Source organism: Arachis hypogaea, chromosome 14, assembly GCF_003086295.3.
Source record: "Arachis hypogaea cultivar Tifrunner chromosome 14, arahy.Tifrunner.gnm2.J5K5, whole genome shotgun sequence".
Taxonomy (NCBI): domain Eukaryota; kingdom Viridiplantae; phylum Streptophyta; class Magnoliopsida; order Fabales; family Fabaceae; genus Arachis; species Arachis hypogaea.
The window spans coordinates 135,302,054-135,319,505 of NC_092049.1; the positions used below are offsets into that span (position 1 = coordinate 135,302,054).

Consider the following 17,452-nt stretch of genomic DNA (forward strand, 5'->3'; position numbering starts at 1 on the left):
CGTGTGGGTTCATGGTATACTGTACTCTACCATATTCTATCCATATCTCTAATATATTATATAATATATATTTAAAAATTATATGTATGGTGAAAAAAATGGGCATCGAAACTTCTTTTTTGTAAAAACTCAAAGTAATTACTAAACTAATCATTTAAATTATTAATTTAGTATGTTTATTTTCTTATAAAGTTAACCTAAAATAAATAATTAATTTATCTTTATTTGTATTATTTTAATTTTATTAAGAACTTAATGATCATGTTATTTGTATTACGTTGGATTTTTTTAAAATTTTATTATTTTTTATTTTAATTTTAATTTATTATTTTATTTTTTATTTTATTAATAATTTAATATATATGAAATACAAAATGATTGAGTTTTATATTTGCTTAACTTAAAAATTTTTTATTTTCTTATAGAGATAGAATTGTCCGGTCGGATAAAATAGAATTGAGAACTTTAGGATATAAATAGATTAAGGTTAAAAGATTTTTAATTCGTAAATAAAATAAAGTTAAATTTTAAAAAAATTTTCTCACACATAAAATTATAGTAAAATTTAAACCCTATTTTACCTTGTTATGCATACCAGACTAAATAAAACGAATTCTAATATGACTGATTATATTAGCTTACTGGAGCCTCAAGCACATAACTTCCAAATTTTCCTAACTTTTGAATTGTTTATTGCATTTTGTTTGACCATTCCTTATTCCCTAGCCTTGTATAATTAAGTTAAGAAGCTTATTCGTTCATGTTTTGTTTTTTAACGTTTTAAAGATACTTTTGTAAAAGCCCATCAAATTAAGGATCCAACAAAGCAAAGTTTTCACGTACTTATAATGGCTGGCTCAGCTCTGCACTCATTGTATACCCACACATGCCTTGCAAAAGAACTACCCTCAGCCGTCTTTATCATGTTCTTCCAGGTACTTTTTTGCCATTTCACATAGCAGAACAGGACAAAAAAACCTTCTGCTCACCAAATCCGTACTTGATTTACTGAAGTACCACTAAAGTGACTGGTACACGTGAAAACTTTCCTAAAGAATATTATCATTCTTTTCCTTTCTTGGCTCTGAATTAGCATAAGTCTAGTACTCTTCAACGTTACTTAATTAGGTTTTCATCGTGAGCTTTTATGTTCTGAATTTTTTACCTACAACATTAACATACACATCAAACTATACTAATCATTTGGGTTATTTATTCAAAGCCAACAGATATTTGTCATCATAATATACTGTTAATTTATCTAAATACATAAATCTGATTAAATAATTATGTAAAATTATTTATATTATTCTAATTATTTTACATAAAAGTATGTTAAATCTTAAACACATCAAACATGCATGTTGTGCATAACTTATTTGTACATGCATGCATGACACAATATATAATACTAGCTGTATAAACAAATTAAAATTAAAAAAAAAAGGGGGGAGAGGATAGATAAACGTATTGGGCAAACACACTCCAAGCGAAAAAAGTCCAACAAACAAATAAAATAAATAAAAGAGAGAAGAAGCACACTGAAGAGTAAGTGATGTGGCAAAATCATAAAGTCAAAAACCAATACAATAATTTGATTAACAAGTAGTGAGTAGCTCAAACACTGAAAACAACATATTCATGCATGTACCAGAAAAAGAGGCAAAGAACATTAAAGCAGCCGCCAAATAAAAGCACAAGATAGATATGTTATATGAACATATACTATATTTCATTAGATACGTTCTTGCCCCTTATCTTTATTGGTCCCTTCTGGAACAAGAAATTGTGAATTAAGAACAAGTTGGTGCATGATTGTTTGAAACAAAAATAAGTACTACATTCATCTTCAAATAAATTTCCTTTTTTTAATAGTCTAAAAGACAAGGGTCTATATATATAGTTCAAAACCAGCCCACAAGTTCCACCCTCAAATAAAATAAAATAATACACACCCCACATGCAAATTGTATGCTATGCCAAAAGAAGATTTTCTATACTCTTCTAATATACATACGCAAGATTTTCAAGTGTACCGTCATAAGGTTGATCTTAATTATATATATTATATATTTTTTTTATAATTAAAATCAACTGTTAAAAATAACTAAAACATCGTTAAGACGTTTAGAATGAGTGTTATATCTTAACGTGATAATTTTTGGTGTTTTTTAAAATTATGGGAGGTACACAAATCAGACCCTCCGATCTGTGTTTAAAAAATTTTAAAAGTTTAGAGTACACAAATCGGACCCACCGATTTGTGTTGAAAAAATTAAAAAATTTTAGAGTATCCGATTTGTGTACTCTAAAATTTTTTAATTTTTTCAACACAAATCGGACGGTCCGAGTACAGAAATCGGACGATCCGAGTACAGAAATCGGACGGTTCGATTTGTGTACCTGAAAATCAGACGGTCCGATTTCTGTGTCTCTTAAAAATCGGACGATACTCTATACATTAAATTATCCTATATTTTAGAAAAATACTATAATAGATCACAATTTAAAAAAATACCATTATTAATCCAATATTAAAAATAAAAAAGTGCATACATGTAAGAGTATATAAAGCTGTCAAAATTAAGCTTGTATATGTATATAAATAACATTATTCTTTTGGATCTAGCTATGTGACGTTTTATTCAAATTTTTCTTCGTCAAATACCTCCTTTTTCACGGAAAGTAATTCTCTGTCTTGTTTCGCTTTGCATATACAATGTAAGTGAACAACATATAGGAACTATGGATAGAGAGGATAAATGTATGGATAATCAATGATACAATAGATGCTTATAAATAGTACATGTATAAGGTCAGCTAGTCATCATAGTTCAATATCTCAATCGAATTCATTTTACAAAAAAAGAAAGAAAGATACATGGATAATCAAGCAAAGAGTAGTGGTGCTTCCTCTTTTACTAGTGCTATGAATCTTGACCAACAAGGAGTGTCTTCTATTCCTCAACGCTATGTTCTACCCCCTTCACAACGCCCAAACATCATTCATCATGATGAACATGTTCTTCCTCTCCCTATAATAGACTTGTCTGATTTTCATGATCAATCTCGTAGATATCAAATTATCAACGAAATCAGAAATGCTTGCAAGGAGTTTGGTTTCTTTCAGGTATTTATATATATATATATATATATATATATATATATATATATATATATAGCACAATGCTCAATTATTCAATTTTGTATATCATTTAATTTTTATTAAACTACTCTTCTACCTTAGTCTATTATATCCTCTGCTCCTCTCTTGAGGATGCAACTGCTTCAATGTCACTCATTCTCACGAATTTGTTCACAACGCGCTTCTCCTACTACACGTTTTTTTTTTCTTCTTTAATAAAATTGTGGAATAATAGAAAAAGAAAAGATAAAAAAATTTTTATTAATTGTTATTGATTGAGTGAATTAGGATTGTGGACCACGAAATTTTTTTATTATTGTCATGGATTAAAGTAGAAGAGTAGTTTAATAATTTTGTTAGAAAAATACATGTATGCAAATACAAATATAGATTTTGTAGACTATTTCATTATTATATATTCGAGTTCACGTTAGCTTGTACATGATTGTCGATAATTGGGTACCGTTACAAATTAAAAAATATGGTTTATTATACATTAAGATTTAGTATAAGTGGATTTCATTTTTACACTCTTTTAAGTGTAAAATTTTTTTACACTCTCCTGGTGTAAAAAAAATTACATTGTTAATTAGCTATTACAGCATTAATGAAATAGTAACGTTAAGTAATCAACTTTTTTTTGGTTAATATCAATTGACTTTTTATTTAATTTTAACAATTTTATAACTGAAAATATTTAATTTAATGACAATATAAAACACATTATTAGTGTATAATAATATAACAATAATAATAATAATTATCACTCTCTAAATACTTAATATATTTGGATAACTATATATTATTTAAACAATGATGATGTACTCATTTTTTTATTTTTAATTGCAATTAGGCACATTATTAGTTAGAAATGATCAATTAGTTAAAACTTATGGAAAAGTGTAGGGGCCAGCAACTTTTTCAAATTCTGGCTAGTATGTAACTAACAAAAAAAAAGTGAATCATTGGATGAAATCTCACATCAATCTCACACCATTAAAATCATCATTGATGACTATTTGATGGCTACAAATCACAAAAGTTACTGCTCCCTAGTACTCCTCAAAACTTATTATTACCAATAATATTTTATTTAAAGTGAAAATATTATTATGCAAGTTGTATGTATTTCTGATGGTTGCATGTATGTATATACAGCCCTTAAAGACTTTGAATAGGTATGTACACAGATGACATACCCCTTTTCAAAGCGACAACATAGACACCAAAATAATAATAATAATAATAATAATAATAATAATAATAATATAAAATTAAACAATTGTCTTAAGTAATCACAACATAAATTTATATGTCAAGTGGCTGAACACACTCATAATAATAGCAACTTTGATCTTGACTTCCAGAGATATATACTTTACTTCCATTTCCCATACCGCAATTTAAGATACACTGTCTTTGGCTGCTTGCTTATAAATGAATCATTCATAGCTTGTTACAAAATATCAAATGTACTTTCCTTCCTTATGTATAACAGCAACTAGCTACAAAAAAAAAACAAGCAATTTTTTCCCCCCTTAGAATGGAATTGTACTCATGTCATTATTATTCTTAATTCTTCCTATACATGTATATGGCTTTTCTTCATGCATGAACCAAATACAATACATTAGATATTATTAATATTGTTACTATTAAATTCAATTATGAATAATAATTCTCTTCGCAAAACTTATGATTATTATGTTGTGTAGGTCATTAACCATGGAATTGATCAATCAACAATAAATGAAGCCCTAAAAGCTGCAGAGGAGTTCTTCAACCTCCCTCATGAGGAAAAGATGTGTTTGTTTTCTGATGATGTTCATAAGCCTGTAAGATATGGAACAAGCCTTAATCATGCTAGGGATGAAGTTTTTTGTTGGAGAGATTTCATCAAACATTATTCTCATCCCCTATCGGATTGGCTTCATTTGTGGCCTTCAAATCCACCAAGTTATAGGTATTTAAAAAACTATTTTTTTTTCTGCTAATATAAAAAAATTTGAATATTTTTATGAGAAATGCTAGGGATCAGTAATTTTTTGTGTTTTATAACCATCAATTGGCCATCAATAGTATTTTTAATGGTGTGAGATTACATCCAATGGTGGAAGATCACTCACTTTTCTTTTAATGGTTAAGTGCTGGCCACAAAACACAAAAGTTGTTGGGCTTCTAGACTTTCTCTATTTTTATTTCTTATAAACCAGCTACTACATTTATAAAAAACATTTAGGATCTATTGTTATCATTTTCCTTTTCTATCTTCTCTTTTTCATTATACTCTATTTTTTCTAGTGAATTTAGTGTTCTATATATGAACCAATAATAAAAAGGTTCATTCATAAAATATTTCTATGTTATATTAAATATTTTATCAAATTTTTAAGAAAAAAAATAATTCAATCAACTATAATTGGTAATAGGAAGAACATGGGAAATTATGCTGAGGCAGTGCAAGGTCTTCAAAACAAGCTAATGGAGATGATTTTTGAGAGCCTAGGGTTAAACCCTAGCTACCTTGAAGAAGAAGTTAATGGTGGATCTCAACTCCTAGCTGTGAATTGCTACCCAGCATGCCCTGAACCCGAACTAACCCTAGGGATCCACCCTCATTCCGATTATGGATCAATAACTGTTCTACTCCAAACTCGATCCGGGCTCGAATTCAAGAACAAAAACAATAATTGGGAAGCAGTTCCTTTAGTTGAAGGTGGCCTAGTAGTGCAATTGGGTGATCAAATGGAAGTATTGAGCAATGGAGTTTACAAGAGTGTGATTCACCGAGCAACAGTGAATGTGGATAAGAAGAGGTTTTCAATTGTGAGTCTTCATAGTTTTGCAATGGACAAGAAGATAGGGCCAGCAAAAGAGCTTGTTGATGATGATCATCATCAATTACCAAAGTGTTACAATGAATTCAGCTTCAGTGAGTTTCTTCATTTCATTTCCAACAATGATATTACAAAAGAAAGGTTCCTAGACACTTTGAAGATCATGAAATAATTAAACCATATATAGATTTTGGTATGTATGTTCTTTTTTTTGAGTTTGTTTGTGATTTCAGATTTTGGAGATAATGAAAGGATTTGAAGAGTAATTAAAATACATTCAAATCACTTAATAAGTTTTTCTATCCTTTCATTATTTCTCCTTCTAAAATATATCTGAACTTGCAAATATACTTTTAAGATAGATGCAAGGTTTTTTCAAAGAGCTAATCCAGAAGCTGTTTGATTATATAAATAGGAACATATCCATGCACCTTACCTAATTGTTTGTTTAAGGATTTCAGTACTAAACATAGTTGGTATATATATGTAAGTGAAATAATTATAAAGCAATAAAAGATAAGGTTCTTTGTCAATCGAAGACTTCAAGGTGACACCATCAAGTCTTTTAAAGAAAACTTGAATCGGTGCAAATTGAATACGCATGTACTATTTTCCTTCTTCTTGCATTGTCACCATGCATAGCTTTTTTTTTTTTTTGGTCTTATTTCGCTTTCCTAATTTACATGAGATATTCTTATATATTCTAATAGCATTATTTGTGCAAGTCCCAGTCACTGTGACGCATTGATATAACTATCATTATTTTTATTATTTCCTGTTGTATCTCTCAATTCAGTTGGCCAAATATTAATCTACCGTATATCAAAATTTTATTTAAAAATTTGTTATTAATTAAAGAATTACTGAAAAAAGAAAAAATATCAAAAGCACTGAACAATTATTGAATTTCATATCATATTTTAGTTTTAATGTTTGGTATTAAGAAGAAAAATTAAAATAAAAGTATAATAAAGTTAAAAACATAATATTGGTCATAATTATCATAATTGAACTAGGCTAGATAATCTGATTATATAATTACTTAATTAGTGTTGGGCCAACTGTAAAGACTTCGGGAGGAATCAAGCGAAAAAACATAAAATGAGAAGACATCACATCGAACTCAAAACTTTAAGGTAATAAGTTAATGGGTCTCTCATCTTATAAACTCCTCACTATTTCTTGTTTCTTTCAATGCGAGACTAATTTCATACACCTCACACTTGTAACATTAACAATTAGACCAGATTTTATTTGGATCAGGTATCAAGAGAATTTAATATTGCAAAAATCTATCCAACTCAATTGCTCTATATAGTAAATTAAAAAATATAATTTATAGTATTCATCTTTAATATTAATTTGTTATCGTATTTATTTATAATGATAATTTGTAGTTTTAATTTTTATTTTAAATATTTATAGCATTTCTTGGTATTTTATCTATAATTTTTTATTTCAATTAGGTATTCGATTACTCAAACAAAATCAATTCTTATTTTAAAATTGGATTAGATCGGTTAGATTTTGAGTTAAAAAAATTCTCATAAATCTAATCTAAACCAATTCAATTACATTTTAATTAGTTTTAATATATTTTTTTACGAAAATATTTGGTAACCAAAGAAAATCAGCCAAAAACAGTCATAACTTGTCTTATTTAGCATTTATTAATTGTTGCGACAATTAATGAATGCTAAATAAGGTAAGTTCTCGCTGTTTTTTTGGTCTCCCTAGCATTACCCATTTTTTTTATTAAACATGAATCAATTTGATCTGATTACTCACTAATCAAATTTATTAGAGATATAATTATTCATGTTGCTTAAACTTTTAAGATGAGTGATTGGTTCCTAAATTTTATGTGATTTGGACTTCTCCCCTAAATTTCATGTGACTAAGATCTACTAGACCTCCTAGAAGTTTGATTGGCTTTCTAACATCCTCACAAAGATAATAATAATAAGTTTAATTTGAAATTTTTGCGGCTCTTGAGAGTAACAATCAAGCTTCTAGAACTCTAATAAATCTTTATCGATCATATGGAATTTGGGTGAAGAATCCAAATCACAAGTTAATGTACTAAGGGTCCGTTTGGAAAACACTAAAAAGCTACTTTTTTTCAACTTTTGACTTATAGAAAGTTACATTAATGTGTTTGGTATAATTTTTTAGATAAACTTTTAACTTTTCAAAAAGTTATTTAAGAGTTTTTGAAGAAGTTAAAAAATGTGACTTCTCCTATTTTCAAAAGCTATTTTATCACTCTTATTTAATGCACAACTTTAAAACAAGGACTTCTATAATAACTCTCCAAACTCAAAATAACTTATTTAAAAGTTAATATTAATAAAAGTCATTATATTTTAAGCTCATTTTTCAAAAGAATTTATTTAAGGGTTAATGTGAGTTGCGATCATAAATTCTGAGGCCCAATTTGAGTCCTTTGAAAATTAAAAGACCAAATTAAATCCAACTTTAAATTTTAGGAGTCAAATTGAATATTAACTCATTTCTCCTTCTCACCTAGATTCGTGGTTGGGTATCAGAATTTTATGTAAGCAAGTAAAAAAAAAAAAAAAACCTATATAATAATCAAACAAACTTAAAATAGACTTTTACTTGAGAATTATTGGAGTTCAACTCGTCTGTCCTATCAATGATAAAGTATATAAGAAAGTTTTCTATTATATAAAAAGTATTAGAAAACACACATAAATCAATATTTAAGAAAGAGATCAATCTCACAAGATTTTTGTTGTTATTATTGTATACTTTTTTTTTGAATAATTATATTAAATTATATACAAATTATAAATATTTTTTACAAATAAATTTTTAAGTTTAACATTAATTTACATATATTATCTAATTAATTCTTAAATAATATAATACTTTTAAATTTATACTATATAGTATAATTAATTTAGTTCTCTATACATGATGCGGGTCTTAGTGTCATTATCATAATTATCAAAAATCAAATTAATAATTGACTAAGTTAAAGCATGGGTTTTTGAATTAACGATTTAACTAATTAGTAATGAACTATTGATTAAACTACTTGTTTTGAATTTAATTACGTATACAATTATATAAATTATATTTTAATTAAAAATTTTAAATAATTTATATATTAACAGTCAAAATCATAACACCAATAATGTTGGTTAATGAGAATTGTGGGATTTAAGAAAGGCTTTGGATTTTGTGACAAAATCACTTGTTCCAAATATCTAATATAAACTGATAGGAAGAGACAATTTGCATTACAAAAAAAAAATTATTGAATAGTTATTCTATTGGCTCCCTATACTTTTTCAAATGATTAAGAGTGGTTAGACAATTAGTTTGGTCGTATTTGTTCCTAGTTTGTGAGATATATAATGCAAAGGAATTTTCTCTCTACATAACACAGTGAATAATACATTCAGTGAATTAATGCACAGTAGAATTGAATACACATATATTCTTTCAAAGCCTTTCATCATCTTCTTTAGGTAGAATCAAGATTTTTTTGATGGTATCAGAGCTTAACAAGATCCATGGCACAAATCATCCTTACTCCCACCACACCTCCATCATTAACCTTTGTTACTCCATCCATTTTTGATAAGCTTGACAATAAGTCATTCCGAACCTGGAAGCAACTCACACTTCATACTATTGGGTCAAGGTAGAGGTCGCTTCTCTTCCCAACAAACTGCTCGTGTTGAATGTCAAGTTTGTGGCCGCTATGGACACACTGCATTAACCTGCTTTCACAGATTCAATCACCAGATCCAAGCTCAATTTCCATTACTCCTGACCAACATAACCTTCTTACTGCAAGTGAGTTTAAGTTCTTTTAGGTAATGGTTCTGGAACTAAAATTGAACACATTGGTTATAGTTATCTCATCTCTCTTGACAATAATAAATATTTTATCTTGAGAAATCTGATTCATGCACCGGATATGTAGACATATAGTTGAGGTTGGTCTTGCTATGCTTGCAAAGGCATCCATACCAATCAAGCATTGGGATGATGCTTTCTCGTCTGCCACGTTTCTAATAAACAGACTTCCTTCTTCTATTCTTTCAAATAAATCACCTTATGAGATGTTATACAAACGTATTCCAGAGTTTATGGTTGTGCTTGTTATTCCTATATGAGACCTTATAACACTACCAAACTAGATTATAGATCCCAACTTTCTGTGTTTATAGATTATGCTTCCAATCACAAGGGCTATAAAATGCCTTACAAAATCAGGAAAGATAATCATCACAAGACATGTTCTATATTTCCTAATTCTAATTCTCACTTTCCTGCATCTTCTACACAATTTTCACATACTGCATTATCTATTCCTCTTATTACTCTTTCAGCAAGCAATACTAATCACTCTTCTTCTTTTACTACTCCTAATACCAATGCTACTTCTAGTGGATTTCTCAAACCTAATAGTGTATCTAATCCTCCCTCTTCTAATAATTCAGCATCTGTACCTACTCACAACAATTTAATTCCTTCTAATACAACTAATCCTTCAACATCTCATACTGATTCTCCTTCAATTCCCATCTCAGGAATTGAGATACACTTACCCTTCCCCCCAAACTTCTTCTAATCAACATCCTATGCTGATTCGGTCAAAATCTGGTGCTTCAAAGCCTAGAATTTTGCACACTAAGTTATCTACATTTAATTCAGATTCTAACTTTCTTCAAACTGTACCCTTTTCTGCTAAGCAAGCCATTGAACTTTCTCACTGGAAAGCTGTAATGCAAGCTGAAATTGATGCCTTAGATAAGAATCACACATGGCAATTGGTTCCTACACCATCTAACTCTCTTGTAATTGGCTCAAAATGGGTGTTTGCTATTAAGCGAAGTCTAAATGGTTCTGTCCTCCGATATAAGGCCAGGTTAGTAGCTTTAGGAAACCATCAAAAAAGCTTATGCACTTTTAGTTATTTTTTAGGAATCGAAGCTAAACAGCTTGATTCAAGTGCATACCATTTATGCCAAACCAAATACATCTATGATTTACTTGACAAAACTAGCATGCTTAATGCCAAGCCAGTCCCACTCCCATGATTACATCAGAAAAATTAACAAAAGGTGGTGTTGCTTTCTTTTCTGATCCTACACACTATAGGGCTGTAGTTGGTGCTCTCTAATATTGCACCCTCACTGGACCTAAGATCTTCTATTCAGTAAATAAAGTAGCACAATATATGCATAACCCTGTTGAAACTCATTGGAGGGCTGTTAACCGAATTTTGATATACTTAGTTGGAACTATTCACCAAGGCCTTTTGTTTCACCCCTGCACTAACTTGAGAATTTTTGCTTTTTAAGATGCAGATTGGGCTTCGGATATGGATGACAGATGCTCCACTTCTGGTTATTGTGTTTACATCATGGTTCTGAAAATTGAACTGGACCGGCCGGTTCAACCGGAATAACCGGGAACCGGTTACCTAGCCGGTCCGGGTAAAGTCAGAAACTGTCTAGCAAAAAATCGGTGAAAAAATCGGTCGAACCGGCGATTAATCGGGAGAACTGTTCGGTTTTTTAGCGGTTTTTTGGTTTAATTATTCCCTCCAAAACGGTGCCGTTTTGAGCCCTTTAGGTAAAAAAAAAACACCTAAATAGCTACCCGATGCCCAGTCCCCCTAGCCCCCAGTCCCACTCATCTCTTCTCTCTGAAAATTCAAAGAAAGACAAAGAAAAGAACCCTAGTGGCGTAGCCCCCCAGCCCCAGAACCCGCAGCCACCGCAACCTCCACAGCCACCGCAACCTCCACAGTCACTGCATCCCTGCAGCCCCGTAGCCACCACAGCCCCACAGGCCCCACAGCCACCGCATCTCCTCTCCTCTGTTCGAGCTCTTTCTCTGTATTCGCCGGTGTCGCCGTCTCTTCTGTCGCCGCCGTCACTCCCCTTCCTCTTTGCCGCCGGTAAGTACTACCCTTCCTCTTGTTCATAATTTTCTGTGGAGTTTGTTGATTTTATTGTGGAGTTTGCTGATTTTAGTTTTACCGTGAAGTTTACTGAGTTAATTTGTTCATAATTTTGCTGTGAAGTTTCTTGATTTTATTGTAGAGTTTGCTGATTTTAGTTTTATGGTGGAGTTTGTTGATTATTTTGCTGATTTTAGTTTTTTTTTGTTGTATATTGAAGATGGAGCAATCACAAAGAGTTAATTATATGAATTAATTAGTCTGTATTCCTGATTTGAATTCTGAATTATATGAATTAATCATTCTAAAGGTTGGATTTTGGATTTTGGATTTTGTATGTAATTTGTAATTTGGATTTCAGAATTTTGGATTCGGATCAGCTTCTTTAGCCATGACAAATTTCTCACCCAATTCAATCAATCATGGCATTGTGGAATATGATTGTACATGCTCACACATGTTCTGTCTCAAAGAGATTGTTTTCTAGAATGGTCACATTATATGATCATCATCATTTGCCAAAAAAGATGATTGAGGTATATTTTTATTGTACTATCAATCTTACTATACCTTGATGCAAGCTGTTCAGCAATTATAAGGTTAATTCTTCTATGCTTTGACATGGAGCTATCATGTTTGTAAGTTAGATATTTTGCAGACATGGAGGAGTTGCAGGTAAAACCTGATGAAGATACGGTCAGACGAGTGGCAAATGCCTTTAGAAAACTTGGCCAAGAAGAAAAGAGTAAATTGGTTACAAAACGATATGGGCTCAAGTGGAAATATATTCACTTTATTGGTGAACGGGTTAATGTTAGAACAGAAGCTTGGGAAGAAGAAGGTCCATCTAGAAGTTGAAATTGGTGTATTCCAAATTGTCAATGAGGACACTAGTACACCACCACATTCTATTACCTGGGATCTGCTGTTGTTGCCGATTATATTGTTACATTCCTAAAGCTGCTGTATTAGAGGTTCACTAGTTTGGTTTCTTAACATGTTTAGAGCTTAGTAGCTAACCAATCAGGGGAGGAAAAAATTATTAGTGCTTCTGGTTTCATTGTAGAAAAAAAATTATATTATGCATTAAGAACAAATTGTATCCACCATGATTATCTCTCTAATTTTTGGTTCATTGTTATGAGTTCTTATAATTGTGCAGTTGTAATTTTGTCCGTGTTTAACTAGTATACATTAGTCAACCAAACCTTATTAATAAATTTTTTAAGAAAATTACTAATATCAAATTTTGAGGTATAATATTTTTTAGTCTCATGTTGAAGTATAACTCTAAAATTATTTTCATATTAAAATTTTTTGACTTAGAAATTATTGAATATAAATATTTAAAATTATATATTAAATTTTTAATAATTTTATTTAATATTTAATTAAACCGGTTGAATCCCGGTCGAACCATTGAACCAGTGAACCAGTTGTCTCACCGGTTCATTGACCGGTTCGGTTTTCACAACCTTGGTTTACATAGGAGATAATTTGATTGCATGGTCCAGCAAGAAACAACACTATGTTAATAAATCAAGTGCTAAAGCAGAGTTTAGAGCCTTATCAGACACTACTTCAGAAATTGTTTGGCTCCAAAATTTGTTATCTGAACTTCAATACAACATTCCAACCACTGCAGTTATATATTTTGACAATGCAAGTGCAGTTCAATTATCTCACAATCCAATTCTTCATCATGGAAGCAAACATTTCGAACTCAGACTGCATTTTGTTAGGGAGAGAGTGAACCAGCAAAAATTACACATCATATCCCAGGCACAGATCAAGTTGCTGATATATACACTAAACCCCTCTCCTTATCAGCCTTTACACGCTTCAAAAACAAATTTAAGGTCACTTCAAGAGTACCCTTAAGTTTGTTGGGGGGGGGGGATGATAGGACAGAGGAGTTGAACTCCAATAACAGAAATGGTTAGGAGTGGTTAGACAATTAGTTTGATTGTATTTGTTCCTAGTTTGTGAGATATATAATGCAGAGGAGTTTTCTCTCTGCATAACACAATGAATAATACATTCAGTGAATTGATGCACAATAGAAATACTATTGAGGAAGCAAGTATCTGGGGTCGGGTCAATATCTCAGGAAACTGCTTGCAACACTGTTGTTTTCAAACACTATAACTAGACCGGAACATGTATGGGAAAACACATGAAAATTACTTTCGGATGATATCCTACATAAACAAAGGAGGATACTTGACAATCAAGGTAATTATTGACTACCACAAACTTTATTAGTTTATTGGTTCATTTTCTTTAATATTATGAAAAAATTTAGTATTTTTGGTACAATGGTTTAATATTAGTTTTCGCATCTAATGAAATTTGTAATTAACACCATATAAAGGATTAGTATAATGACTCAATCTAGGTGATGTTCTAAACTAAATTTGGTAACATTCAAATATAGGTTTTATTATTTAGGGTAAAACTTTGTTTATGACCATATTTGTACTAAAATAAATAGAAAGTGACATTATTCCCATTAACAGGTGTCTCCCTTAAAAGCATGTCAAATTCATTATAGCATTCAAAAAATGTCGTGTAGTTTTATAAAGAAGCATGTGTTTTTTTCATACCTTTTGTTAGTGTAACTGCAGAATTATATGATGTCACTTCCTTCTCAATACCCATCATTGATTGCATCACTTTAGTAAAAAAATTGTATCCTTTCCATTGTTGCGATCAGATTTGCTGTATAAGAATAGATTTAGCAAAATATCAGCCATAGAACACGGATTATAAGCACATGACACACTGAATTGAGGTAATAGCATGTTGGTCAAATACAATCTAATTAGCATGGAGTAAACCAATTTTCATTCTACACCTCTGTATTATGTGTCCAAGTTTGCAATCGATATATATTTTCAAAAACTTATATTGATATATAAGTGTGGATGAGAACACTAATATCTTATTTGAAACACATGGAAAAAAAACTATTATTATATACATCTATATAAAATTGTCGTTGATTGGTTACACTGATGCATGAAGTATCGCTTTGGAACTAGAGTGGGATGGTACACTAATATAATAGTATGAATATAGTTAGCCTCATAATTTCAAATGATTTATAACAAATACATATATTCATAGCAGTTCCACATATATGAATTAGACTTATATATAAGGTATGATTTTCAGTATAAGATTGTTATATGTTTGATTTTTTATATCTCAGTATATGTAGATTTTAAACCCACATTAAGCCAATTAGAATTACCATGGGAGCACAGTTATTCAAATCTTTAGTTTTTACATGGCCATATATGTAATAAGTAATTTTACATTCTTATCAATTGCCTTTTTATATTTGTTATTTATCAAAAATTAGAATTTGAATATTAAATTTGATATTTAACATTTATATGTGTGACTAATGAAATTTTATTTTAATACCTCAGATTTACATCTGACAGAGACAGAAACAAGAGACTTGACTCTTATTGAAATTGAGAACTTATTAAAGGGATACAATAAGAGCCTAAGAGACACCCCTTCTATGCCATTCTCTAACATGGACATGTGTTATCAACAGTTGATGTCCAATGGTGTCAATAGGCTTATTTGTGATGAGCTTCGTTATGATAGGCGACAATTGGTAGTGGAACATGCAGATTTATTACAAAAGCTAACAGATGAGCAGAAGAGAGTGTATAAACAAATATTAGCAGCTGTCAACAGTGGTGATGGTGGTGTGTTTTTTCTATATGGATATGGCAGTACAGGGAAGACATTTGTTTGGAAAACATTAGCTGCTGCAATTAGATCTAAAGGTCAAATTGTCTTGATAGTTGCTTCGAGTGGGATAGCATCTCTCTTGCTCCCTGGTGGAAGGACAGCACACTCGCGTTTTGCAATCCCTATTAACCTTGACGAGTTTTCATGATGTAACATTAATCAGAACAGCCCTTTGGCAGAGTTGATAATTCGATGTAAGCTTATTATATGGGACGAAGCTCCAATGGTCAACAGACTTTGTATCGAAGCACTTGATAGAACAATGAGAGACATCTTAAGGTTCAAGAATGCTAATAGTCTTCAACAACCTTTTGGAGGCAAGACTGTTGTATTTGGCGGGGATTTTCGACAAATATTACCTGTCATACCCAAGGGCAGCAGGCAAGATATTGTCAATGCAACAATCAATTCTTCATATATTTGGGATAGTTGCAAGTTGTTGTCACTAACACAGAACATGCGGTTGCGGGCGGACACTCTTGATGAAAGGAATAATGAGTTAAAATAGTTTGATGATTGGATTTTGTCAATTGGAGATGGTCGGTGTGGTGATCCTATTGATGGGATAGACAAGATAGGAATTCCTGATGATATTCTCATTGATCAATGGGATGACCCTATAGTATCCATCTGCAAGGCAACATACCCGGAATTGTTTCTAGGGGTAAATTGTGTATCACATTTGAAGGAAAGAGCTATACTTGCACCAACTCTACATATGGTTGATGAAATCAATAGCTTCATGATGAGTTTGAACAGTGAAGAATCTAAAACTTATTATAGTTCAGACACCGCATGTCAATCAGAAGCGCACAATGACTTATTGGCATCAGTTCATACACCCGAGTTTCTAAATAGCATTAGATGTTCAGGTGTTCCCAACCATGAATTAACATTAAAAGTAGGGACCCCGATAATGTTACTAAGGAACATAGACCACTCAGCTGGACTATGTAATGGGACACGGTTGGTAGTTTCTAAACTCGGAAGACACATCATTGAAGCAAGAAGCTTTTTAGGCAGTGGGAACGGTGATAAGGTATTCATACCACGGATGACCCTCACTCCATCCGATCATAGAATACCATTCAAATTTCAACGCAGACAGTTTCCAATAATGGTATCCTATGCAATGTCAATCAACAAGAGCCAAGGTCAATCATTGTCAAACGTAGGGTTGATTCTAAAAAAACATGTTTTTACGCATGGCCAACTTTATGTTGCACTTTCAAGGGTCACTCATAGGAGAGGTCTCAAGATTCTGATTTGTCATGATGAACATGAGAAGAGGAAAACAGATAATGTGGTATACAAGGAGGTGTTTAGGAATTTAAGCTAGAGTTATTTCACATAAGACACAGAGGTAAAACTAACCCAGTATACATGTATATTTACAACTTTTGCATGTTTTAATGCCATTTTTTAAGTTTCGCGATTAATCAAACTATATTGAAATTTTTTGTTTATTCTGTAAATTACTTTTACGCAACAACTTATTGTTTAGAAGATTGAAAATTTTAACCCTAACTCTCATGAATTAACTCTAGCTTTTTAGGATTGTAAATGCTTCATTTAAACACTCATTGAAGTCCATTCATTTTTTCAAGCAGACAGTTGTACAACTTTATTTCAAATAAGGATCCAGTCTGAATCATCAAAGTGCTCCAGCAATGATTACACGTACAAGGTAATTTATAAGATGATGCACAATGTGTTAGGTACATGTTCTTATCTACTCATTCAAGT

At 31.1% G+C, this 17,452-nt stretch overlaps 2 protein-coding genes across 2 annotated transcripts; both read left to right on the forward strand.

Annotated features, from left to right (window-relative positions):
- The first annotated feature begins 2,881 nt into the window (after positions 1 to 2,881).
- On the forward strand, positions 2,882 to 6,439 carry LOC112743282 (flavanone 3-dioxygenase 3-like). The gene is made up of 3 exons (XM_025792501.3): positions 2,882 to 3,130; positions 4,861 to 5,108; positions 5,575 to 6,439. The coding sequence occupies exons 1-3, from the start codon at positions 2,882 to 2,884 to the stop codon at positions 6,152 to 6,154; spliced, it is 1,077 nt and encodes a 358-aa protein (XP_025648286.1). The 3' UTR covers positions 6,155 to 6,439.
- A 6,153-nt stretch (positions 6,440 to 12,592) lies between these two features.
- On the forward strand, positions 12,593 to 17,045 carry LOC140178762 (uncharacterized). Its single transcript, XM_072216004.1, has 4 exons — positions 12,593 to 12,773; positions 15,370 to 15,749; positions 15,870 to 16,097; positions 16,215 to 17,045. The coding sequence occupies exons 1-4, from the start codon at positions 12,593 to 12,595 to the stop codon at positions 17,043 to 17,045; spliced, it is 1,620 nt and encodes a 539-aa protein (XP_072072105.1).
- The last annotated feature ends 407 nt before the right edge of the window (positions 17,046 to 17,452 follow it).